The sequence below is a fragment of the Gopherus flavomarginatus genome, chromosome 18 (assembly GCF_025201925.1).
Source record: "Gopherus flavomarginatus isolate rGopFla2 chromosome 18, rGopFla2.mat.asm, whole genome shotgun sequence".
NCBI classification, from domain to species: Eukaryota; Metazoa; Chordata; order Testudines; family Testudinidae; genus Gopherus; species Gopherus flavomarginatus.
In genome coordinates, this window is record NC_066634.1 from 1,139,385 (window position 1) to 1,158,422 (window position 19,038).

The 19,038-nt window shown below is 64.3% G+C and overlaps 1 protein-coding gene across 1 annotated transcript in view; it reads right to left on the reverse strand.

Annotated features, from left to right (window-relative positions):
• The window catches only part of L1CAM (L1 cell adhesion molecule), a 50,350-nt gene that overhangs the window by 23,917 nt on the left and 7,395 nt on the right, over nucleotides 1-19,038 (reverse strand). The window contains 16 exon segments of the mRNA XM_050928142.1: nucleotides 3,472-3,542; nucleotides 3,686-3,883; nucleotides 5,492-5,593; nucleotides 5,685-5,809; nucleotides 6,196-6,355; nucleotides 6,584-6,750; nucleotides 6,894-7,005; nucleotides 7,487-7,630; nucleotides 7,928-8,059; nucleotides 8,925-9,109; nucleotides 9,831-9,942; nucleotides 11,013-11,183; nucleotides 11,705-11,827; nucleotides 13,595-13,802; nucleotides 13,888-13,994; nucleotides 14,302-14,316. Of these exon segments, the coding sequence (XP_050784099.1) occupies nucleotides 3,472-3,542; nucleotides 3,686-3,883; nucleotides 5,492-5,593; nucleotides 5,685-5,809; nucleotides 6,196-6,355; nucleotides 6,584-6,750; nucleotides 6,894-7,005; nucleotides 7,487-7,630; nucleotides 7,928-8,059; nucleotides 8,925-9,109; nucleotides 9,831-9,942; nucleotides 11,013-11,183; nucleotides 11,705-11,827; nucleotides 13,595-13,802; nucleotides 13,888-13,994; nucleotides 14,302-14,316 (2,132 nt within the window).

Consider the following 19,038-nt stretch of genomic DNA (forward strand, 5'->3'; position numbering starts at 1 on the left):
GGTTCTCTTCGGGTCTGCTGTGTCAGCTATCTGCGCAGAGCTGGGGCAGCACAAGAGGGAACACACGCACGCAGCCGAGTGATATCAACATTGAACAGAGCAGAGCACCACACCGGTAGCATCTGACAACACCACCCACCCGCCATGAGCTACAACGCAACTACCCCGTAACAGCCACCCACCCATAGGCCATGAGCTACAAGACAACTACCCCGTAACAGCCACCCACCCACTCGCCATGAGCTACAACGCAACTACCCCGTAACAGCCACCCACTCATAGGCCATGAGCTACAAGACAACTACCCCGTAACAGCCACCCACCCACAGGCCGTGAGCTACAAGGCAACTACTCCGTAACAGCCACCGACCGTCGCACCGTGAGCTACAACGCAACTACCCCATAACAGCCACCGACCCTCCCGCTGTGAGCTACAACGCAACTACCCCGTAACAGCCACTGACCCACGGGCTGTGAGCTACAACGCAACTACCCCATAACAGCCACCGACCCACGGGCTGTGAGCTACAACGCAACTACCCCGTAACAGCCACTGACCCACGGGCTGTGAGCTACAACGCAACTACCCCATAACAGCCACCGACCCTCCTGCCATGAGCTACAACGCAACTACCCGGTAACAGCCACCCACCCATAGGCCATGAGCTACAAGACAACTACCCCGTAACAGCCACCCACCCACCCGCCGTGAGCTACAAGGCAACTACCTCATAACAGCCACCCACCCACCCACCCACCGTGAGCTACAAGGCAACTACTCCGTAACAGCCACCGACCCTCGCACCGTGAGCTACAACACAACTACCCCGTAACAGCCACCCACCCTCCCGCCGTGAGCTACAACGCAACTACCCCGTAACAGCCACCGACCCTCGCACCGTGAGCTACAACGCAACTACCCCGTAACAGCCACCGACCCTCGCACCGTGAGCTACAACGCAACTACCCCATAACAGCCACCGACCCACGGGCTGTGAGCTACAACGCAACTACCCCATAACAGCCACCGACCCTCCCGCCGTGAGCTACAACGCAACTACCCCATAACAGCCACCCACCCACAAGCCGTGAGCTACAAGGCAACTACTCCCTAACAGCCACCCACCCACTCACCGTGAGCTACAAGACAACTACCCCGTAACAGCCACCGACCCTCCCACTGTGAGCTACAACGCAACTACCCCGTAACAGCCACCCACCCACCCGCCGTGACTACAAGGCAACTACCCTGTAACAGCCACCCATCCGCCGTGAGCTACAATGCAACTACCCCATACTCTCTCACACACACACCATGAAGTATAAAGTACCCTGTAAAATATAGTGTCAGCTACAACATTACTATGTAAAACACACCCCATGTGAGGGACGACACAACTACATTGTCTCTCACACACACACCCCCAGCATAACCAACAGCGTGTGACAAGCAGCGTGAGTATCCTGTAACCCACATACGGTGTGACAATCCTGTGACCCCCCACCCCAGGGAGGTAGCCACAGCTCCAAGGCATCACTCTGTGGGGGTCGACAACCCCCAGCCAAGAAGAGCCACCGTCGTTCACTGGGTGGAACAACTCAACAGCCGGCTCTGTCGACCAACAACCGGCCCCGGGGGAGGCTCTGTCAGGCGTCTGTAGAGGGGTGGCCATTGCGTGGGTCTCCGGTGTCATCGGGGGGCATGATTCCGCACCCGCCTGCCACACCCTGGCGGGGTAGCCGGCTTTTTCCCTTTGCCGGGATGATCTTGGCGCGTCTCCCCCATGACACCGGCGCCGAGTTGTTTCGCCTCTGCGGCAGCACGTCCAGCACCTGATGCCGGCTCACGAGGTGGGTCCCACCCAGGGGCCCAGGTTTGTATCGGTTTTGGTGGTGCCCAGAACAAGTCCAAGCAGAGCTGCTCCACGCCCGGCGCTCTGGGGGGGGCCCACGCTTCAGGGGGCCCAGGGTGGCCAGCGAGGCACCTGGCCCCAGCCTGCCCCGCTCTGCCCCACCCTGCCGGCTCTCGGCGCCACTCGGGCCAGGGGGCAGAGCTGGAGAGAGAGAGGGCAGGGCAGGGGCTTGGGGGAGGGGAGAAGTGGGGTGGGGGTGGGTTGCTCGCTGTGGCCTGGACATGGGGGGACCCAGTGACTGTTGCCCAGGAGGCCCCCCCAGCTCGGGTGCAGCTTGTTCTGGCCGTGGGCAAGAGGGGCTCAGGGGCCCGGTTCCAGCCGGGGGGGCGGGGGCAGGTGGCCTGTTTACCTGGAGCCAGAAGTGGGGGGCTGGCCAGGGACAAGGAGTGGCCAGAGCCCCAGGGACCAGGCCAGGCCTGGGGCCTAAGAGCCACCTGGGGCAGGGGTCAGACGCCAGTGAGTCCCTGTGACGCTGGCCGAGTCCAGCTGGCTGGAGATCGGGGGGGGGATTTGCTCTCTCTGGGCGTGGGGGCCCCGGAGCCCAGAGCGAGGGGACGCCCCGAGGGGCCCATGGCAGAGCCAGGCTGCTGGGGGCCCCAGAGAGAGCAGAGCCCCGAGAGGGGCCGGGGAGTCGGTGTCACCACGGTGCGGAGCCAGCCAAAGCCGTGGGGCAAGGCAAGGCCGAAGGGGAGCGCGAGCTGAAGAGGCTGCGGTCAACATGGGATGCACCCGGGGACCCCCCACTGGCGTCTGTCACATACACCCGGCAGGAGCTACAACGCAACTACCACCGCACAGTGCGCACACACGGAGCCCGAGCAGCGACTGCCCCGTGCGTGCACAGCCAATGGGAGCCACAACCCTGTCACCGTGACACTCGGAGACCCTGGCACAACAGCCCAGCTACCCCTGTAACACAACCTCCCTAAACAACCCCGTGAACCCGGCTACACCATGAACCACCAGCACCCAGCAACCATCAATGTCTCTGCGCTGCAACACCCGCCACCTGCTCCCTGTACCGACCGCTGCACAACACAGGACAACACACGGTGTCGGCTACACAGCCACCCCCCTGCACTGAGACAACAGCCGGTAGCCGCCTGTGACCAAGTGGGGCATTGTCTTCTTCTTCCAGGGGCTGTAGGCAGGGAGGATGAGACTCCATGTCCCTGGGGGCTGCTGGTTTAACGAGGGGAGGGGAGAGGGAAGCTGGGAGCCCGGCTGGCTGGCAGCAGGGGGGGTCGGGACTGGACAGGGGGAGCAGGCAGAGCCCCCCTGGCTGCAGGGGGACTGGGATGTGCTGGGCTGACGGAGGACAGGCCGAGGGCCAGAGAGTTTCCTGGGCTGGATAAACCTTCCTGTGTTACACTGGCTGAGAGACAAGGGGGTTCCCCCCAGGGACCCCACGGGGCCAAGACTGAGCACAATCTGTGAGCCCGACACCCCCCATGGGCCCCCTGCCGCGCAGGACACGGACCCCCCAACCCGCCGAAGGAGGAAGCGTCCGGGGGCTGCACAGATGTGTATGTGGGGGGCAGGCCCCCCGACACGTTACCTTCCAGGTGATGAGCATGTTGTTGGTCTCGTTCCCCTCGCCGGCCACCCCCTCAGGGTAACGCTCGGGGGCTGGAGGGGAAAGGGACCGAGTGAGCGGGGGGATCCCCCTTCGCCGCCCTGCCCCCCACCACGCCCCCTCCCCATGCCACCCCCAACACCCCTCCCCTCCCCACCCCCGCTCCTCCCTCCATCCCCCGGGCCCCGGGCCGTACCCGCCGGGCTGGTGCGGACGGGGGCGGAGGCGGCGCTGGGCTCCCCACGCCCGAACCGATTGGCCGCGCGGACTCGGAAGCGGAAGTCACCGTAGGGCACCAGGTGCAGCTGGGCCCAGGGCTGGTGGCCAGGCACGGTGCTGACGTCCCGCCAGCTGCCGGGGTCCCGGAGCCCGTCCTCTGCCTCCACCACGAACTCTGGGGGCAGATAGGGTGAGAGACGCCCGGTGCCCCCCAGACCCTGCCCCCCAGAACACCCTCCGACACCCCCAAACCGCCTGCCCCCGAATCCCCCCAGAACCTCCTCTGACACCCCCAAACTGCCTGCCCCCCAAATCCCCCCGGAACCTCCTCTGACACCCCCCCAACTGCCTGCCCCCGAATCCCCCTGGAACCTCCTCCCACACACCCCCAAACCGCCTGCCCCCCGAATCGCCCCGGAACCTCCTCTGACACCCCCCCAACCGCCTGCCCCCCAATCCCCCCGGAACCTCCTCCCACACCCCCCAATCTGCCTGCCCCCCAATCCCCCCGGAACCTCCTCCCACACCCCCCGAACCGCCTGCCCCCGAATCCCCCCGGAACCTCCTCCCACACCCCCCGAACCGCCTGCCCCCGAATCCCCCCAGAACCTCCTCCAACACCCCCCAATCTGCCTGCCCCCCAAATCCCCCCAGAACCTCCTCTGACACCCCCCCAACCGCCTGCCCCCCGAATCCCCCCGGAACCTCCTCTGACACCCCCCCCAACCGCCTGCCCCCGAATCCTCCCAGAACCTCCTCCAACACCCCCCAATCTGCCTGCCCCCCAAATCCCCCCGGGACCTCCTCTGACACCCCCCCAACCGCCTGCCCCCAAATCCCCCCGGAACCTCCTCCCACACACCCCCAAACTGCCTGCCCCCCGAATCCCCCTGGAACCTCCTCTGACACCCTCCAAACCGTCTGCCCCCCAAATCCCGCCAGAACCTCCTCCCACACACCCCCAAACCGCCTGCCCCCCAAATCGCCCCGGAACCTCCTCCGACACCCCCAAACCGCCTGCCCCCCAAATCCCTCCGGAACCTCCTCTGACACCCCCAAACCGCCTGCCCCCTGAATCCCCTCAGAACCTCCTCTGACACCCCCAAACCGCCTGCCCCCCAAATCCCCTCAGAACCTCCTCCCACACCCCCCCAACCGCCTCCCCCGAATCCCCCCGGAACCTCCTCTGACACCCCCAAACCGCCTGCCCCCCAAATCCCTCCGGAACCTCCTCTGACACCCCCCCAACCACCTGCCCCCGAATCCCCCCGGAACCTCCTCCAACACCCCCGAATCTGCCTGCCCCTCAAATCCCGCCGGAATCTCCTCTGACACCTCCCCAACCGCCTGCCCCCTGAATCCCCTCAGAACCTCCTCTGACACCCCCAAACCGCCTGCCCCCCGAATCCCCCCGGAACCTCCTCTGACACCCCCAAACCGCCTGCCCCCCGAATCCCCCCAGAACCTCCTCTGACACCCTCCAAACCGTCTGCCCCCCGAATCCCCTCAGAACCTCCTCCGACACCCCCAAACTGCCTGCCCCCGAATCCCCCCGGAACCTCCTCCGACACCCCCCAAACTGCCTGCCCCCCGAATCTGCCCAGAACCTCCTCTGACACCTCCCCAACCACCTGCCCCCCAAGTCCCCCAGTTCCCACCTGGAACTGTCCTGACACCCCCCGGCTCTGCCTGGCCTGGGGAAGGGGGTGTCTCGAGCTACAGCAAGGGCAATGGGGCTGAGGGGGAGATGCCCTGGGATCTGAGGGCCGGGGGGTCCCCTTACTCTCAATGGGGCTGTTGTGATCGTCCCCCGGGGTCCAGGTCAGCTTCACCCGGCGCTCCTGGGGCTCCGACACCTGCAGCTCCGACACTGGCCCAGGGCGGCCTGTGGGCAGAGACGGGTCAGAACCGACCCAGCCAGCCCCTCCCCCCCCGCACCCCCCAGGGCCAGAGCTGGCCCCCCGCCAGGCACGTACCCACCACCCGCAGCTCGGCGCTCTCCTCCACCGCGTCCAGCTTCGTGTGTGCCCGGCAGCTGTACACGCCCTGGTCCGTGTAGTCCACGCCGGAGATCCGGAGCCAGCCGGGCTCGATGGTGTACCTGGGGGCGGGGGGTGAGTCTGGCGCTGCGAGCTTCCCCCAGCAGTGCCCCAGCCGGGTCTGTCCCACCGCTGCGAGCTTCCTCACAGCAGTGCCCCAGCCGGGTCTGTCCCACCGCTGCGAGCTTCCTCACAGCAGTGCCCCAGCCGGGTCTGTCCCAGCGCTGCGAGCTTCCTCACAGCAGTGCCCCAGCCGGGTCTGTCCCAGCGCTGCGAGCTTCCTCACAGCAGTGCCCCAGCCGGGTCTGTCCCAGCGCTGCGAGCTTCCTCACAGCAGTGCCCCAGCCGGGTCTGCCCCAGCGCTGCGAGCTTCCCCCAGCAGTGCCCCCAGGCGGGGTCACTCCCAGTGCCGCGAGCTTCCCCCAGCAGTGCCCTGCTCCCCCCTCACTTGTCGCTGTCGTCTGACTCCCAGATGGGGCGCCCGTCCCGCCACCACTCGACCCCGCGCTCCTGCAGCGTCTCGTCAAACCGCACCAGGCACTGGAAGGTCACGTTGCTGGATTTCTTCACCACGGCGCTTTGGGGGCCCAGCTCGATCCGTGTTGCGCCTGGGACGGGACGGCACGGCACGGGACAGGGGGGTGACGGGGAGGTGACGGGCGGGCAGCGCCCGGGCCACCTCCCTTCCCGGCCTGCCCGGCTCCCCCCCTCGGCCCCTCCCTTCCCGGCCCGCCCGGCTGCCCCCCTCGCCCCTCCCTTCCCGGGCCGCCGGCTGCCCCCCTCACCCCTCCCTTCCCGGGCCGCCGGCTGCATGCTGGGGGGCGTGGGGGCCCCACCTTTGACCTCGAGCCAGGCGCTGATGGTGACGTTGGTCTGGTCGTTCTGGGCCAGGCAGACGTAGGCGCCGGTGTCCTGGCGCTGGGCCCGGGTCAGGCGCAAGGAGCCGTTGGTGTGGACGAAGGCGCGTTCGTCCTGCAGGGCCGGCTCCATCCGCCCGGTGAACCTGCCAGCGGGGGGGCGGTCAGGGGGGCCCTTGGCAGCCTGCCCAGGGCACTGGCAGCGCTGGGGGCGCACAGTGGGGGCGAGTGCGAGGGAAGGAGGTGGTATCTGGGGGGGCAGGGAGCATGCACACAGGGGTCCCCTCACCACTCCACGCTGGGCATAGGTGCCCCGAAGGTCTGGCAGTCCAGGGATGCCGTCTGGTTCTCCACCACGGCGTAGCGCTGCTTGTCTGGGGTCAGGATCCTCGCCGGGAGCTCTGTGGGGGGCGAGGTAAGGGGGGGCTCTGGACCCATCCCTGCCCCTGCCACTCCAAACCCACCCACCATGGGGATGCCTGGCAGGATGGGCCCCTGGGAGCTGCCCTTGGGGAGGGGGTGCCAGAGATGGGACAGTTACCAAGAGCTGGTTGCTGGGGGACGGTTGCCAGGGCTGGGCTGGTTGTCAGGGGTGGCAGTTGCCAGGGGCAGTGGTTGCTGGGATGTGGCTGGTAGGGGGATGAGGAGGCTGTAACCTAGGCCCAGTTGCCAGGGTGGTGGTTGCTAGGGTGTGGCTGGTCGGGGGATGATTGGTGGTTGCAAGGAGACTGTAGCCTGGGCTAGCTGCCAGGGGTGGCAGTCGCTGATGTGGTGGTTGCTAGGGGGATGACTGAAGGTTGCCAGGAGGCTGTAACCTGGACTGGTTGCTAGGGGACGGTTGCTAGGGCTGGTTGCCGGGGACGGCGGTCGCCGGGCACTCACGGATGACGTAGATGTAGGCGTTGGCCAGCAGGCGGCCGTGGTGGTTCATGGCCTCGCACTGAGTCACCAGCGAGTCGTTCGGCTGCACCTGGCTCAGGATCAGGGCCCCCGAGCGCAGCGTCCGTGTCGGGTCCGGCGCCAGTTCTGGGGGCAAGAGGCGGCTGGGGGGCAGCAGAGATGCCCCGTGTCCCGCCAATGCCCCGGCCCCACCCTGCCCACTGCCCCACCCACTGCCCTGGACCCACCCACTGCCCCACCCCACCCCCACCCCCTGCCCCACCCACTGCCCCACTCCACCCACTGCTCTGCCCCCACCCACTGCTCTGCCCACTACCCTGGCCCCGTCCACTGCCCCACCCACTGTCCCTGCCCCCCATCCCGCCCCTTCCCCACCCCATTTTCCACCCAGCCCCGCCCACTGCACCCAATGCCCCCCCTCACCTCCCCAAGGGACGCCGTTGATCCTCCAGGACACCAGGGGTTTCGGTTTCCCGTAGACGGAGCAGTCGAGCCGAACGTTCTCCCCAGGGCCGTAAACCCGGCTGTGGGGCTGCTGGGCCCAGTAGGGGGCGGCTGGGGGGGAGGGGGGTGAGAGCCGGTGCCCCTCACTCCCGACCCGCAGCCCCTGCCAGCCCAGCCCTGCCCCTCCAGCCCTGCCGGTGCCCCTCACTCCCGACCCGCAGCCCCTGCTCCCCTCCCAGCCCTGCCGGTGCCCCTCACTCCCGACCCGCAGCCCCTGCCCCCCCAGCCCTGCCGGTGCTCCTCACTCCCGACCCGCAGTCCCTGCTAGCCTGGCCCTGCCGGTGCCCCTCACTCCCGACCCGCAGCCCCTGCCAGCCCAGCCCTGCCCCTCCAGCCCTGCCGGTGCCCCTCACTCCCGACCCGCAGCCCCTGCTCCCCTCCCAGCCCTGCCGGTGCCCCTCACTCCCGACCCGCAGCCCCTGCCCCCCCAGCCCTGCCGGTGCCCCTCACTCCCGACCCGCAGCCCCTGCCCCCCCAGCCCTGCCGGTGCTCCTCACTCCCGACCCGCAGCCCCTGCCCCCCCAGCCCTGCCGGTGCCCCTCACTCCCGACCCGCAGCCCCTGCCCCCCCAGCCCTGCCCCCCCAGCCCTGCCGGTGCCCCTCACTCCCGACCCGCAGTCCCTGCCCCCCCAGCCCTGCCGGTGCCCCTCACTCCCGACCCGCAGTCCCTGCCCCCCCAGCCCTGCCGGTGCCCCTCACTCCCGACCCGCAGCCCCCTGCCCCCCCAGCCCTGCCGGTGCCCCTCACTCCCGATCCGCAGCCCCCTGCCCCCCCAGCCCTGCTGGTGCCCCTCACTCCCGATCCGCAACCCCCTGCCCCCCCTAGCCCTGCCGGTGCCCCTCACTCCCGACCCGCAGTCCCTGCCCCCCCAGCCCTGCCGGTGCCCCTCACTCCCGACCCGCAGCCCCGCCGGTACCTTCCACGGTGACGGTGTAGGTGTGGCGGGCGGTGCCCTGCGTGTTGCGGGCGAGACACTGATACTCCCCATCGTCCTCCTCCACCACCTCCCGGATCCGCAGGGTTTTCTGGGAGTTCTCCAGGGCCACGCGCTCCGCGGGCAGGCGGCCGTTCAGACGGATCCACTCCACCGTGGGCGTGGGGCTGGGGGCAGAGGGGGGCCGATGTGGGGACGGGGGGGGAGACAGGCCCCTCCCAAGCCCCTAACACCCACGCCCATAACCCCCAACCTGCAGCCCCCCAGCGCCCCCCGCCCTGCCCCGCTCACCCCATGGCCCCCAGCCCTGCCCCACTCACCCCATAGCCCCCAGCCTGCAGTCCCCCAACACGCCCCCAGCCCTGTCCCACTCACCCCATAGCCCCCAATGTGCAGCCCCCCAGTGCTCCCCCAGCCCTGCCCCACTCACCCAATAGCCCCCAACCTGCAGCCCCCCAATGCCCCCCAATCCCTGCCACACTCACCCCATAGCCCGCAGCCCCACAGCAACCCCCCGCCCTGCCCCACTCACCGCCATAGCCCCCAGCCTGCAGCCCCCAGCGCCCCCCAGCCCTGCCCCACTCACCCCATAGCCCCCAGCCTGCAGTCCCCCAACGCGCCCCCAGCCCGCAGTCCCCCAACGCGCCCCCAGCCCTGCCCCACTCACCCCATAGCCCCCAATGTGCAGCCCCCCAGTGCTCCCCCAGCCCTGCCCCACTCACCCAATAGCCCCCAACCTGCAGCCCCCCAGCACCCCCCTGCCCTGCCCCACTCACCCAATAGCCCCCAGCCCACAGCCCCCCAGCGCCCCCAAGCCCCGCCCCACTCACCTCATAGCCCCCAGCCCTGCCCCACTCACCCCATAGCCCCCAGCCCCGCCCCACTCACAAGCCCTCCGCGATGCACTCCAGGGCCAGGCTGGAGCCCCGCAGGGCGACGTGGGAGCTGCTCTCCCCTGGTGGCACCATCAGCCGGGGCTGGCGAAACTTCACCGAGTTGGCTGCAGTGGAGACGTGGGGGGGGCAGCATGAAGTAGTGGGGGGAGGGGAACGGGGGGGGCCTCTCCCCTGAGCTGAGGAACTCTGCCCGGGTCCGTTGCCCGGACGCCTGAGTCCCATGGGGAGAAGTTACAGTGCGGGGGGGGGGAGCTGGGGAGGGCGGAGTTGGGGGGGAGCAGGGAGACCCCCTGTGATGAAGTGGGAGGGTCTCTGGGTTCAGTCACTGGGTTGCAGGCAGGGGGGATGAGACTCCATGTCCCTGGGGGTTGCTGGTTTAATGAGGGGAGAGGGAAGCTGGGAGCCCGGCTGGCTGGCAGCAGGGGGGGTCGGGACTGGACAGGGGGAGCAGGCAGAGCCCCCCTGGCTGCAGGGGGACTGGGATGTGCTGGGCTGACGGAGGACAGGCCGAGGGCCAGAGAGTTTCCTGGGCTGGATAAACCCTCCTGTGTTACACTGGCTGAGAGTCGCTCCAGGCTAGTGAACACGGGGGGGTGGGGAGGCCCCCGGGGCCCAGAGCGAGGGGACTCCCTGGGGGGACCCACAGCAGAGACAGATGTGCTGAGGCTCAGAGAGGTGCAGCTCCAGGCGCTGGAGGGGCTGGACCCCCGAGTAGGGCTGGTACTCTGAAGGGGATTCCCCCCATGGGGCCAGGAGTTGGTGACACTCCCCCGTACATCCCCTGTGCCCCTGTGTACCCCCCTGTCCATCATCAGGGGGCAATGGCCCCCAATGTACCAGGCTCATTTTGGGTAGGATACCCCCAAACCTTGGGGGTCCCCAAGATCCCAGCCCCCCCCGAGGGTGCAGGAGCCACAGGGAGCCCCCTGAAGGGATAGAGCAGCCCTGGGACTGCTCCGATGGACACAGAGGAATTGGGGGGGGCCCTGCTGGGGGGGGCAGAAATAGCAGAGAGATCGGGGGAGGAGTGCCCCCCCAACACCAAGATCTGGATGTGTGTTTGTGGGGGGTCACGTGGGAGATACACCCGGATGCCTGGGTTCCACTGCCTGGGGCTGGGCTGAAAATCGATCCCCCCCCGAGGGTCCCCATTTGGGGCTGCCCCCCAACTTACTGGGCCGGACGCGCAGCTCGATCGGCTCCTTCTGGATGATGGTTCGGGGGCCCAGGTAGTGGGCGTGGCAGATGTAGTCGGGGTGCGAGTCCGAGCGCCGCACGTTGGCAAAGTACAAGTACCCGTCCTGCCCCATGCTGACCCGCTCGTCCTGCGCGATGTGCACGATCCCTGTGGGGCAGCGAGGGGTGACACCGGATCCTGCCCCCCCGCCCCATTCCCTGCCCCCCTGAGCCAGCCGGCGCCCCCCACAGGGGACAGGCCCTGCCCCATTCCCCGCCCCCTGAGCCAGCCGGCGCCCCCCAGAGGGGACAGGCCCCGCCCCATTCCCCGCCCCCCAGAGGGGACGGGCCCCGCCCCATTCCCCGCCCCCTGAGCCAGTCCCCCCCCGGAGGGGAAAGGCCCCGCCCCATTTCCCACCCCCTGAGCCAGCCCCCCCCCCCCCCCGGAGGGGAAAGGCCCTGCCCCATTCCCCGCCCCCTGAGCCAGCCGGCGCCCCCCAGAGGGGACAGGCCTCTGCCCCATTCCCCACCCCCCAGAGGGGACGGGCCCTGCCCCATTCCCCACCCCCCTGAGCCAGTCCCTGCCCCCCAGAGGGGACGGGCCCCGCCCCATTCCCCGCCCCCTGAGCCAGCCCCCCCCCCCCCGGAGGGGTCAGGGCCCGGGCCCTGCTCCCAGCAGCGAACACTCACGGCTGTTCAGCCAGTAGATTTTGGGGGGCACGGCGCTGGCGGGGGGGTTGCAGGGCAGGATGACAGACTCCCCCTCCTCCACCTCCAATGGTGAAACCTTCTCCTTGGGCCACTGGGGGGTGCCTGCAGCAGGGACGGGGGGGTTCAATCAAAATGGGAGGCTGGGGGGGCAGGGGCTGCGAGTTGGGAGTGAGGGGCACCGGCAGCGCTCAGGGGGCAGGGGCTGCGGGTCAGGAATGAGGGGCACCGACGTGGCTGGGGGGGCTGTGGGTCAGGAATGAGGGGCACCAGCGTGGCTGGGGGGGCTGTGGGTCGGGATTGAGGGGCACCGGCGTGGCTGGGGGGGGCTGCGGGTTGGGAGTGAGGGGCACCGGCGTGGCTGGGGGGGCTGCGGGTTGGGAGTGAGGGGCACCGGCGTGGCTGGGGGGGGCTGCGGGTTGGGAGTGAGGGGCACCGGCAGGGCTGGGGGGGGCTGCGGGTCGGGATTGAGGGGCTCCGGTGTGGCTGGGGGGGGCTGCGGGTCAGGAGTGAGGGGCGCCGGTGTGGCTGGGGGGGCTGCGGGTCAGGAGTGAGGGGCGCCGGTGTGGCTGGGGGGGACTGCGGGTCGGGAGTGAGGGGCACCGGCAGGGCTGGGGGGGCTGCGGGTCGGGAGTGAGGGGCGCCGGTGTGGCTGGGGGGGGCTGGATGGATTCTCCACAGGGCATCTCCACTTCCCCGGCCTTTGCTCCTTGGGGAGGCTGGGGGGGGGGGGGTCTCAGGCTACAGCTGAGGGTGGGGGAGGGGGTGGCGGAGGGGCTGATGGAGAGGGTGCAATTACATCACCCTGACACCTCGCTGCCATGGAAATGGTTGTCGTGGAAACAGGAGCAATTGGCTGAGCTCTAGGGAGACCTGCAGGTAAAAGCTGGGGGGAGCCCAGGGCCAGGCTAGCAGGGGCTGCGGGTCGGGAGTGAGGGGCACCGGCAGAGCTGGAGGGGGCAGGGCCAGGCTCTGGGGCTGCGGGTCGGGAGTGAGGGGCACCGGCAGAGCTGGAGGGGGCAGGGCCAGGCTCTGGGGCTGCGGGTCGGGAGTGAGGGGCGCTGGCAGGGCTGGGTGGGGGCAGGGCCGGGCTCTGGGGCTGCGGGTCGGGAGTGAGGGGCACCAGCAGAGCTGGAGGGGGCAGGGCCAGGCTCTGGGGCTGCGGGTCGGGAGTGAGGGGCACCAGCAGAGCTGGAGGGGGCAGGGCCAGGCTCTGGGGCTGCGGGTCGGGAGTGAGGGGCACCAGCAGAGCTGGAGGGGGCAGGGCCAGGCTCTGGGGCTGCGGGTCGGGAGTGAGGGGCGCTGGCAGGGCTGGGCAGTGGCAGGGCCGGGCTCTGGGGCTGCGGGTCGGGAGTGAGGGGCGCTGGCAGGGCTGGGTGGGGGCAGGGCCGGGCTCTGGGGCTGCAGGTCGGGAGTGAGGGGCGCTGGCAGGGCTGGGCGGGCGCAGGGCCAGGCTCTGGGGCTGCGGGTCGGGAGTGAGGGGCGCTGGCAGGGCTGGGCGGGCGCAGGGCCAGGCTCTGGGGCTGCGGGTCGGGAGTGAGGGGCGCTGGCAGGGCTGGGCGGGCGCAGGGCCAGGCTCTGGGGCTGCGGGTCGGGAGTGAGGGGCGCTGGCAGGGCTGGGTGGGCGCAGGGCCAGGCTCTGGGGCTGCGGGTCGGGAGTGAGGGGCGCTGGCAGGGCTGGGCGGGGCGCAGGGCCAGGCTCTGGGGCTGCGGGTCGGGAGTGAGGGGCGCTGGCAGGGCTGGGTGGGCGCAGGGCCAGGCTCTGGGGCTGCGGGTCGGGAGTGAGGGGCACCGGCAGGGCTGGGCAGTGGCAGGGCCGGGCTCTGGGGCTGCGGGTCGGGAGTGAGGGGCGCCGCCCGGGGGGTCACTCACTCTCGGAGATGACACGGATCTCCGGCCCCATGGCTGTGCCCAGGTCGTTGCTGGCGTAGCATCGATAGACGCCCTGGTGCCGCCCCGTGTTGATGTTGTTCATATACAGGGTCCCCGAGCCCTCGACGACCGTCACCCCGGCCTCCTGGCGCGGGTCGAACCAGCGCCCGTCCTTCGTCCAGCGGAACCTGCGGGGGAGGGGAAGGTGCTCGGGGCAGCACTGGGGGCTTGAGGGGTCCGGGGGGCTGGGCTGGGCGGGGAGGGATGAGGGGGCAGAGCGGGTCTGTACTCACTCGAGGGGGGGGGGTCCCGGTGGCCTCACACCGCAGCACAATGTCGTCACTGGGGAACACGACCAGCTTCTCCACCGGCTGCTCCGTCATCTCCGGGGGCTGCCGCACTGGGGAGGGGGGTGGGGGGGACTGTTACAGAGACTATGAACCCAGCAACCTGCTCTGCCCCCATCCCCCACCAAGTTTCCCTGAGATCCCCCAATTCCTCTCCCCTGAACTCTCCCAAACTTCCCCTAGACCCCCCATTTCCCTTCCCCCATGCCCCCCCATCTCAGACACCCCAGTTTCTCTCCTGATGGATCCAAAATGGCCCTGGGGGTTCTTGGTAAAGGGAGTGAGTGTGCAAAGCCACAGCCCGAGTGTGCCCAGAACCGGCTCCGCCCCCCCAACACCCCATTTCACCCCAGGACTCACGGTTGTGCATCTTGTCTGTGCCGCCAAAGGGGAGCAGAAGGGAGAGACACAGGGAGACATTAGCTGGCATCCTACGTGGGGGCCCCGGGAATGGGACCAAGGGCTGTGTGGGTGTGAACATGCGAGTTGTGTGCACGTGCTCGTGCAGAAGTGTGCAAGGCAAGCTGGCCAGAGCGTGTCCATGGTTGCAAGGTGGGGTATGCTGAGAGACCCGAGTGTGCACTGAAGCGTGTGCCAAAATGTGCCAGGTGAGCTGGCACAAGGGCTGGATGGTGCTCAGTGAGGCTGAGCATGCACAAGAGTGAGCGGAGGGGGTGGGGAAGGGCAAGTGTGTGACCACATGTGCAAGAGGAAGGTTGGGCTTGGCACTCATGGGAAGCACGGGGGGATTGTACATAAGCGGGTGTTACAGCGAGCAAGGCATGGAGAATGATTGTGCACTGCGGCATGAAGAACCGTGCAAAGCGTGCCAGACCGGATGTGCAAAACCACCCCCCAGATCAGACCCATGGAGTCCTCCCCTGCAGAAACTCCCCACCCATGGGTTTGGCACAGGCAGATACACCCCATTGCAACACCCGGAGCCCTGTCCGTGGTGCTGCCTGTAGGTACAGCCCAATGCAACACCTGGAGCCCTGTCCATGGTGCTGACTAGCTACAGCCCAGTGCAACACTCGGAGTCCTGTCCCTAGCGCTGACTAGCTACAGCCCAATGCAACACCTGGAGTCCTGTCCATGCTGCTGCCTGTAGCTACAGCCCAATGCAACACCTGCAGCCCCATCCGTGGTGCTGACTAGCTACAGCCCATTGCAACACCCAGAGCCCTGTCCCTAGCGCTGACTAGCTACAGCCCAATGCAACACCTGCAGCCCCATCCGTGATGCTGACTAGCTACAGCCCATTGCAACACCCAGAGCCCTGTCCCTAGCGCTGACTAGCTACAGCCCAATGCAACACCTGGAGCCCTGTCCGTGGTGCTGCCTGTAGCTACAGCCCAATGCAACACCCGGAGCCCTGTCCGTGGTGCTGCCAGTAGCTACAGCCCAATGCAACACCCGGAGCCTGGTCCATGGTGATTGGCTGAGCCTTAATCAGTGGGCGGGGCATTCACTCAGGCCAGGGCTTTATAAAGCTGCACACAAGTGACCAGGGGCTGCTAACAGGGAGTTTCACAAGGGAGCTTGGGAAGGGAGCGGGGGTCCCTCGTTGGTCCTACCTGTTCCCCTGTAGCCCCCTTAAAACCTACACTTCAAACCATATTCCAAACCCCCTTTCTTTAAACCACCCTTCCATTAACTAGGAGACCGTGCAGGCAGAAGCCCAGCAGCAGAGTGGGGGCTCTCCAGTTTATTGCACTGAGTGTAGCTTGTACAATTCCCTGCCCGGTGGGTGGGTGGCGTGTGTGTGCAGTCGGTGCAAGGAGCTCCTGGCCCTCAGAGACCACGTACGGGCTTTGGAGGCCAGGGTGGCGGACCTGGAGGAGCTAAGCGAGGCAGAGAGGTATGTCGATGAGGCTTTCCGGGACACTGTAGAATTGTCCCACCTCCGCTCAGACAGCCCCTGCACTGTTGAGGAGGAAGAAGGGCCCAGGGAAGCAGAGCAGTTAATGGGAGCAGAGGGAAACCTTCCCATAGCTGGGACCCTCCTTTCAGATGGTGCTGGGGTTGCCTCTCACACTGAGGTTACCTCTCCGGGGGAGGGAACTCCAGCTGCTAGGAAAAGGCAGGTGTTCGTAATGGGAGATTCGGTCATTAGAAACGTAGATAGCTGGTTTCTGATGACCAGGAGAACCGTATGGTGACTTGCCTGCCTGGTGCGAAGGTTGCGGATCTCTCGAGGCTTCTAGACAGACTTGTGTGCTGTGCTGGGGAGGAGCCGGTGGTCATGGTACATGTAGGTACCAGTGACATAGGGAAGGGTAGGAGATATGTCCTGGAAGCAAAATTTAGGCTGCTAGGTTGACGTTATGAGTATAATATAATATCTCACGGAAAGGTGACAGGGCCAGAAAGAGTTAATTAACTGACCTGACCCGTGGGTGAACCTTAAGAACTAGTTAGCAAGATCTGTAAATGAACAGAGCTTTGAAATGCAACTCTGCAGTGTTAGAGATCTCATGGGGAGATGTTTGCTCAGGTCTTGGGATGCCAGCAAACAAGTCTTGTCTATTGCTATAGTTTTAATTCAAAGATCAAAAAAGGAATATTAGCATTTATGATGATACTCGGGTGAAATAGTATGAGTGTCTATGTGTCTCTTTGAAGGTTGTGGTCACCTGTATCTGAACTGTTTAATGGATAAATTACTCTGTGCTAATTGCCAGGATGTTTGGGAGAAGGAGTTAAGCCTATTGTTTTCTCAGGGCAAAAGGCTGCTGGAAATGTATAAGAAGTCTGGGAAATGATCCTGCTTCATCTCAGATCTGCTTTGGGTTTCCAGAGGGGGAAACTTTAAGCCACAAGGATTGAGATCCCCAGTCACTGACTGGAGCCACCCTGAATATGAAAATTGGACTGTAACCTCTGGACTATTTCTAAAAGGACTTCTGGCAACTACAAACTCACTTCTGTTGTGTATCTGAACCTCAAGAATTGAATTCAAGTCTGTCTGTATATTGATCTTTTAACCAACTCTCCCTCTTTTCTTTTCTAATAAATTTTAGCTTAGTTAACAAGAATTGACTATAGCGTGTATTTTGGGTAAGATCTAAGTTATAATTGGACCTGGGTATGTGGCTGATCCTTTGGGATTGGAAGAACCTTTTCTTTTACATGATGAAGTAAGATTATTCAGGAATCATCATCATATCTGACAGGTGTGTCTGGAGGAGGCCTGAGGCTGGGCACTTTAAGGGAACTGTGGGGTTTGGACTTCCAAGTAACCAGTGAGGTGCTACAGAAGCTGTTTTGTGCTGGTTGGTAAATCTAAGTATTGGAATAACCACCAGCGTTTGGGGTTTGTCTGCCCTGTTTTGTTTGCAGTTCACCCTGATTGAGTGACCTCAGCTGGCTCCCACGGGCAGCACCGTCACACTAGGGAAGAGAGTGAAATCCAGGACCTCTATGGTAAAAGCAGCAAAGAATCCTGTGGCACCTTATAGACTAACAGACGTTTTGGAGCATGAGCTTTCGTGGGTGAATACCCACTTCGTCAGATGCATCTGATGAAGTGGGTATTCACCCATGAAAGCTCATGCTCCAAAACGTCTGTTAGTCTATAAGGTGCCACAGGATTCTTTGCTGCTTTTACAGATCCAGACTAACACGGCTACCCCTCTGATACTTGACCTCTATGGTGGCAGTCTCAGAAATGCTCCCAGTTCCACGTGCAGGGCCAGCTAGGCAGGCAGAGCTTCAGAGTCTCAATGCGTGGATGAGACGATGGTGTGGAGAGGAAGGGTTCACGTTTATTAGGAACTGGGGAAACTTTTGGGATGTGGGGAGTCTATACAGGAGAGATGGGCTCCACCTAAACCAGAGTGGAACCAGGCTGCTGGCACTAGACATTAAAAAGGTTGTAGAGCAGTTTTTAAACTGGGAGATAGGGGAAAGCCGACTGCTGCAGAGGAGCATGTGGATCGGACACAGACTTCTCTTAGGGGAGAGTCTGATGATAGGGAATCTCCAGGTTATAGTCAGGAGCAGAGGACGGAAGAGGATAATGTAAGGGCCAGATCAGATGATAAACAGTCACATAAAAAAGAATCTGGCACATCAGAAAAGGGCAGACAAATAAAGAGGGACAAGTTTTTCAAGTGCTTGTACACAAATGCTAGAAGTCTAAATACTAAGCTGGGTGAACTAGAGTGCCTTGTGATAAAGGAGGATATTGATATAACAGGCATCACAGAAACCTGGTGGACTGAGGACAAATCAATTAGACACAATCATTCCGGGGTACAAAATGTATCGGAAGGACACAACAGGTCGTGCAGGGGGAGGAGTGACACTACGTGTGAAAGAAAATGTAGAATCAAATGAAGTAAAAATCTTAAGCGAATCCACATGTTCCATAGAATCGCTATGGATAGAAATGTCATGCTCTAATAAAAATATAACATCAGAGATCTATTACCGACCACCTGACCAGGACAGTGATAGTGATGATGAAATGCTTAGGGAAATTAGAGATGCTATCAAAATTAAGAACCCAATAATAGTGGGGGATTTCAATTATCCCCATATTGACTGGGGACATTTCACTTCAGGACGAAATGCAGAGATGAAATTTCTCGATACTTTAAATGACTGCTTCATGGAGCAGCTGGTATGGGAACCCACAAGGGGAGAGGCAACTCTAGATTTAATCCTGAGTGGAGCACAGGAGCTGGTCCAAGAGGTAACTATAACAGGACTGCTTGGAAATAGTGACCATAATACAACAACATTCAACATCCCTGTGTGGGGAAGAACATCTCAACAGCCCAACACTGTGGCATTTAATTTCAAAAGGGGGAACTATACAAAAATGAGGGGGTTAGTTAAACAAAAGTTAAAAGGTACAGTGACTAAAGTGAAATCCCTGCAAGTTGCATGGGCGCTTTTTAAAGACACCATAATAGAGGCCCAACTTCAGTGCATACCCCAAATTAAGAAACACAGTAAAAGGACTAAAAAAGAGCCACCGCGGCTTAACCACCATGTAAAAGAAGCAGTGAGAGAGAAAAAGACTTCCTTTAAAAAGTGGAAGTCAAATCCTAGTGAGGCAAATAAAAAGGAGCACAAACACTGCCAGCT